At 45.4% G+C, this 7,306-nt stretch overlaps 1 protein-coding gene across 1 annotated transcript in view; it reads left to right on the top strand.

Moving 5' to 3' along the window:
* Positions 1 to 7,306, top strand: part of LOC107120931 (neuronal acetylcholine receptor subunit alpha-7-like) — a 158,882-nt gene that overhangs the window by 48,943 nt on the left and 102,633 nt on the right. The window contains exon 3 of the mRNA XM_015423721.1: positions 5,011 to 5,150. Coding sequence (XP_015279207.1) covers positions 5,011 to 5,150 — 140 coding nt within the window. The remainder of the gene's footprint in view (positions 1 to 5,010; positions 5,151 to 7,306) is intronic.

The raw sequence follows: 7,306 nt of genomic DNA, 5'->3' as shown, positions 1-7,306 counted from the left end.
TAAAGGAAGATGGGGAGACGGCAGGGAAGCTCAATGACTTTTTTACTTCTGTGTTCACTGTGGAAAGTGTGGGGCAATGTACCCATGCCACAGTCCCTGTTTTCAGGAAGGGAGTCTGAAGAACTGAGCCAAATTGAGGTGACCAAAGATGAAGTTCTAGATCTACTGGGGAAATTAGAAAACAGTAACTCTCCAGGCCCTGATGGCACACACCCAAGAGTTCTTATGGAACTAACCCATATATGCAACCTATCACTAAAGTTAGCCGCTGTACCAGAAGACTGGGGAGTAGCACATGTGACACCAATTTTTAAAAGGGAATCCAGAAGGGAACGAGGAAGTTACAGGGCTAATATCTGTCCCAAGCAAATTAGTAGAAACTGTAAACAAAGATCATGGGATAAGGGGACGGGTTATGGGTTAAAAATTGGTTAGATAACAGGAGGCAAAGAGTAGGAATCAACAGACAGTTCTCACGATGGAGGGAAGTGAGCAGTGGGGTCCCACAAGGATCGGTATTGAGGCCAGTATTATTTAATTTATTCATAAATGATCTGGAACGAGGGATAAGTAGTATAGTATACAAGTTTGCAGAGGACACAAAATTATTCAGGATGTTAAAAACCAAGGTTGACGGTGAAGAGTTTCAAAAGGATCTTCATAAACTGGAGTGAGTGAGTGACAGTGTGGCAAACGAAGTTCAGTGTTAGTAAGTGTAAGGTGGTGCACATTGGGACAAAAAAATCCCAACTTCAGGTGCAGGCTAATGGGATCTGAACTTGCCGAGACTGAGAGGGTCATAGTGGACAGCTCAATGAAAGCATCAACCCTGTGTGTTGCAGTGGTGAAAAAGGCAATATCTATATTAGGGATGATTAGGAAAGGGATTGAGAATAAAATGGCCAATATTATATTGTCCCTGAATAAATCTATGGTGCGGCCTCAGTTGAAATACTATGTGCAATTCTAGTCACTGTATTTCAAAGAAGACATCGCAGAGCTGGAAAAAGTACAGAGGAGCGTATCCAACACGATTAGAGGGTTGGAGCAACTTCCCTGTGAGGAAAGGCTGAAGAGTCTGGGACTTTTCCGTTTAGTTTAGAAAAGAGATGAGTAAGGACATGACAGAGGTTTATAAAATTATGCATGGGGTGGAGAGAGCTGACAAAGAGAAATGTTTCTACCTCTACCAAAATACTAAAACTCAAGGGCATCCATTGAAGCTGATGGGCAGTAGTTTCAGGATGTCTGATCCAGCAGGGCTCTTCTTATGTTCTTAGAGTACTTGCTTATTCTGTGCAAGCATTGCCTTATGATTTTATGCTGCAGTTTGTGAAGATCATTTTTTGTTTGCTTTTAATTTTATTGTTTTAACTTTTGGAAGCCACCTTGGAAGTTTTAAATGGTTGTCCCATTCTCTTCCTGCCTAACCAGGAAAAAAGGCTCGGGGTTTCCTGGAAGCAGTAGAGATGAGGCTGGGCTGGAGCAGACACTGCAGGAACTGAAGCTGGATAGCAGGAGGTAGAGAGGAGAACCGTTCCTGCAGGGAGCTGTCCAAGACTAGAGTGGGCTGGCTTGGAGAGCTGTTGAAGCAGCGGAGGCCAAGATCTCAGCTGAAGGCTTATATGGGGAGCTGATAACCCCACCTCTTCCAGTAGCCAGAATTGTGTCCAGGATCCTGCGAAGATCTAGAGAGTGGTGCTGTCCTCGAGCATGAATGCAAGAGCCATCAAACGGCCAAGAGTGAGCTCCTTACTGGGTCCAAGCTTCAGCTCTGGCTGTCTGCTCCTAGCAGAGACTCTAGGTTATGTTGGACATCGACGGGTCCATTTGGGTGTGTTCCTGGTCTGCTTGTTCCATTGGCTCTTGAACAGGAGCCTGCTGGGGCAGAGATGAAAGGAGGTCTTACCACCACGTCTCTGGGGTGCAGGGAGCCTTAGGTATAGTGGGGAAGTGTCTTCCTTTTCCTCTGAGAAGTCTTCTTTGCAGTCAAGACTGGACCAGGGCAGGTCCTGACAGTGGAGCAAAAACATTTCAAGCGAAGAAATCAAGGGAACCACTGGAAATTAAGGCCCATTTGCATTTGCACAGCCCAGTTCCAAGTTCTGCTGCACTGATTGGTATAGGGGTGACATAGCATGGATTCTGCTTCTTAATCAACACTTAGACAGTATCATGGGACTTTTAGAATTGCTAGAGATAGATAATAATTAATTAATAACAATAATTATCGTATGGCAGTGTGTATGCAGTATAGCCAGGAGATCTGAAGATCGTCTGGCAGCCAGAAGTTCTAGCTCTTTTAGCCTTATGCACCCCTAGATGGCGATCTAGACTTGTTTTTAAGGCAAGAGACATTTCAGAGGTGGTTTGCCATTGCTGCCTCTGTGTCATGCCCCTGATATTCCTTGGTGGTTATCCATCCAAGTACTAGCCAGGACCGACCCTGCTTAGCTTCCGAGATCTGATGAGATTGGGCTAGCCTGGGCTATCCAGGTAAGGGTGCCATAGATAGATAAACAGATTCTGGCTGTGGTCAGATGGGCAGTTTTATCCATTTCCCTAGAGGTTCCCTTGCAGATGAAAAGTGGGTGATCAGACTGCGACATCTGGCTCCTGTTCCCCAGCCACTGGGCTCCTGTTCCAATCCATCTCCTAAACAGATTAGACAGATATTGGGGAAAGTTCAATGTTAAGGGAGCACTCTCCTGATCATTTCATTGCGCAGCCAAGCCGTTTTAGGAAGCCTGGAGCTTCCGGTTCATGGCTGCCATTTTTTTTCACACAGTAAGCAAAGTGCTCATAAGCGTTTTTGCACACCCAGCTTAGGAGTCCCTGCCAACTGGAAAAATAGGCTTATGCAGGGCTATTTTTGGGCAGGAACGCACAGGAACGGAGTTCCGGCTGGCTCCCAAGTTGACCACACCCAGAAGGAACTCATTAGCATAATAGGCCACACCCAACAGCAGGAACTCATTAGGATTGGCTACATTAGGGGTGTGTGGCCTAACATGCAAAGGAGTTCCTGCTACAAAAAAAGCCCTGGGTTTTGACAACAAACAAGGTAAACAGAATAAGAAGCAAAAGGTGGGTGTGGCTGGATAACCACACTTCTGGTAACATGGGGGTGCGGCCTAATGTGCTAATGAGCTGTGCTGTCAGAGGTGTGGCCTAATAGGCTAATGAGTTTCTGGTGTTGGGTGTGGCCTATTATGCTAATGAGTTCCTGCTGGGCTTTTTCTACAAAAAGAGCCCTGTCACATGAAGGCACAGGACTCCCTTCAGGAGCAAAGGTGGCCAAGTCTGGCCGGCCGGCAATGGGGTGATCGCACACCCCAGCCGGTTACCGGGGGATGGGTGATCGACATTCCCCGGCACAAGAAACACTGGATTAAAGTGGAGGCCCAATTAGAGCATGTCAAGCTTGTTGTCTGACTGCAGCCTCTAGATAACATTTGTGGTTTTATGACTGGTAGTTCTTCCTTTTGCTTGGGTTTTTGTTCTGGATCCCACCCCACTACTAAATATGCTTCCCTCCCCATTCAGCACCTAGTCTTGCTGTGGAGCTCTTGCAAAGAAAACAACCGATAGCTTGATTAGACAGGCCAACCATGAATGACACCAGCAGCTGCCTTGGTAAACTGCCAGCAATCCTCTTCATGCATAGAAATTGGCATGATTGTTATCAACAACAAAAAAAGATTAAATCTGGATACAAACATACGGATTTGAAACCCTACTTGTTGTGCGCAGATCAGTAGGTGGGTTAATCGCCCCGTCTCTCGATTGTAAGAGTGACAATTCCCGTTCGGAACACTCGGAGAACCAAAGAGGAGGACACAAAATCTACCGAGAGAGCAACAGCAGTGATGAGCATTCCCATTATTTCCTGTTCCCAGGAGAAAGATAGCATTAAAGTACAGTTGAATAAGAAATGCTTCACTAAACATTTGCAATTGTTACACATCTAATAAAATCTAGTGGTCGATTCGCTTGTGTGGGAGAATGAAAGGAAGCTACCTCTACCTTATTTTCACAACTTAATGCCTTAGGTTAATTTAATTAACTCCTAGTAAAATAGATACTGTTTTAGAAGTCATACTTTTCTGGCTAAAATCTAGAAACATGACCAACAGAGGAATATTCTAAGTAAGATGGGGGAGGATTTTGGCAAAGAGAGCCAGTTTGGTGTAGAGGTTAAGAGCGGCAGACTCTAATTTGGAGAACAGCTTGTGATTTCCCGCTCCTCCACATGAAACCAGCTGGGTGACCTTGGGCCAGTCACAGTTCTCCCAGAGCTCTCTCAGTCCCACTTGCCTCACAGGGTGTCTGATGTGGGGAGAGGAAGGGAAAGGCGATTATAAGTCACTTTGAGACTCGTTTGGGTAGTGAAGGACAGGTTATAAAAACCAACTCCTCTTCCTCTTCCTCTCCTCCTCCTGTACATAACAGTCATAATAGCACCATCTTGTGGCGGTCAGAGTGTTGGAGTGGAGTGTGGGAGGCCCAGATCTGAGTCACTGCTCTGCCATGGAAGTTTGCGGGGTGACCTTGGGCCTTAGTTTCACCCCACAGGATTGCGTGAGGATCAGATGGAGGAGAGGAGAACATTATAACCCTCTTTGGGTCCCTGTTGAGGTGCAGTAAATAGATAAATATGAATGAAAATTCTCTATACTTATTAAATGTGTGTCTCTCCCTCCAAAATACTCAGGATGATGTATAAGGGCCCATTCCAGTTTACTTTCAGATCAACCCTTAAGAATAAGTAAGTAAGAGAAAGTGCTAATTAAGGCTATCCTCTGAGCTTCACAATTGCATCGGGATTTGAACTCAGCTCTGTACTGTCTGTGTTAGCTGTAATCACATGACTCTGTTAAGTGAGGCAAAATGTTATATGTTCTTTTCCTGGGGAACACCTACAATGTTATGAGGGGGGAAAACACATACCCCATAATTAAGAACTATGAGTTGACATCTCATAAGTCTACCTTCCTTGTCTCCTCCTAGTCTCCCAACAAGGGGAAAATCAACGGCGACTCTACCGAGAACTTCTGAAAAACTACAATCGCTTGGAACGGCCCGTTGTGAATGATTCACAGTCCCTTGTAGTGGAGCTGCAGTTGTCATTGCTACAAATAATTGATGTGGTAAGTTGGCTGCTATTCGGCCTTTTCTGTCATTTCTTCCAGCCATCTTGTAAATGGAGCAATGTTTAACTCAATAGTGTAGACCATTTTTCCAGCCTTGGTACTTGTGACCAATTAAAACAGTCCACTTATCCGAGAACTGATTTTAACTGCCCCGAAGAAGGTGCCTTGAAGAAGAATGGCAAAATGGTAGGTTCCCACCCATTCATTTGCTTGTTTGTCCCCCACTAAAGGACATCTGAGGTGGGCAGGGCAGCGGGATGGCCTGTTCTGTGTTTCAGGCACACAGCATGTTCTAGAGGCTCCAAATCTTGATGTGTTTAGCATGATGTCATTGGGCATTAACATCCCATTTTGGAGTCATAAGTTCTGGAGCTGGAAGCGACTTACAGGACAACTAGTCGAAACCCTTGCTCCATGCACAATATCCAAAACTAGAGTATCTCCAACAAATGATTGTCCAGCCTCTACATGAAGACCTCCATTAAGCCCACCCCCTCAGGTAATATGTTTCACCTGATTTCACCATTAGAAGAAGAAGAGTTGGATTTATACCCCGCCCTTCACTCAGAGTCTCAGAGCAGCTTACAATCTCCTTCCCTTCCTCTCCCCACAACAGACACCCTGTGAGGCAGGTGGGGCTGAGAGAGCTCTGAGGGAACTGATCTTGAGAGAACAGCTTTGGGAGAACTGTGACTGACCCAAGGTCACCCAGCTGGCTTTGTGTGGAGGAGTGGGGAATCAAACCTGGTTCTCCCCAATTAGAGTCTGCTGCTCTTAACCACTACACCACACTGCCTCTCACAGAAACATATACAAGACTGGAAATTTATCCTGATGTTTAACCTAATGTTGGAGCAAAACCTACTCTCCAGTAGCTTAATCCCATTAGATCTGGTCTTGCCCTCTGGTGCAGCAGAAGAACAAGTTGGTGCCCTCTTCCATGCAACAGACTTTTAGGTATTTGAAGAGCCACATCTTTTCTCTCCCCCCCCCCGGTCTTCTCCTCTCCCAGTTAAACTGACTCAGTTCCTTCACCCTTTCCTTGTAGGACTTGTTCTCCAGACCTCCACCCATCTTTGTTGCCCTCCTTTGAACCCTTTCCATCATATAGACTCTTCTGAGGTTGTCTGAATCAAGCGGGCCAGAACTGTCCCACTACATCGTTTGAATAATTATGTTATGGGAAGCTTGCAACATGCATCCTCACTGTGCTTCTAACTGGATGCTGTGGTGGTCACCAATAGGTTGAGATATGTCTCTGGGAAAGGCACTTCCCTCTTCCTTTAAGGTATATTCAGTATCAGTATCAGTACAAAAACAACATAAGAGAAGCCAGTGTTGGATCAGGCCAATGGCCCATCCAGTCCAACACTCTGTCTCACAGTGGCCAAAAATACCAGGTGCCATCAGGAGGTCCAGCAGTGCGGCCAGGACACTAGAAGCCCTCCCACTGTTGACCCCCCCCAAGCACCAAGAATACAGAACATCACTTGCCCCAGACTGAGAGTTCCTATCTATACTTTGTGGCTAATAGCCACTGATGGACCTCTGCTCCATATGTTTATCCAACCATCTAGTGCTGAACGTACATCACTTCCTTTCCCCTCTGGGGGGGTTTTTACAAACTCGAGGGCCCAGTTTCTGCTGAATCACCCAGTGTAGATCAGAAGCTCTGAAGTGTCTCCTGCTCCCATCTGGACCTGAAATTAGACCTGTCTGGACACTCCATCAATAGCAAGTGCATCCTCATTGAAATAAGCTGATCTATTTTTTTCCCCATTTCTGTTGTTTAAATTGTATGTGCCTGAGCTCTGTCTTTTCACCAGACTGCCATCTAATTGTAATTGAGGACCAGAGGGGCTTTGATTAGGTGTTTTCCAGAATGTTAACACATGGTTTTGTCACATCGGAATACTAAACGCAACTCTAAAAGGCGCAGATGTCCCTGATGTTTCGCAAGTAATTTGTTGATTAATTACAAAGCTTTTAAAAACAATTTTACGCAGAAGCTTCTTGTATCCTGAAAGGAATTATGAGCCATGTGTTCCTATAAATGATTCATCAGACACAGTTCTTGGAGTTTTCTGCAAAACTATAATTATGGCTTGTGTACAGGTTCTCTAAGCCTGACTTCCAAATGTGTGAACTGTTCA

This window comes from Gekko japonicus, unplaced genomic scaffold (assembly GCF_001447785.1).
Source record: "Gekko japonicus isolate JY-2015 unplaced genomic scaffold, Gekko_japonicus_V1.1 scaffold48, whole genome shotgun sequence".
NCBI lineage: Eukaryota > Metazoa > Chordata > Lepidosauria > Squamata > Gekkonidae > Gekko > Gekko japonicus.
The sequence above is the reverse complement of the archived record's forward strand: the minus strand, read 5'-3'. Positions and strand labels throughout refer to the sequence as shown.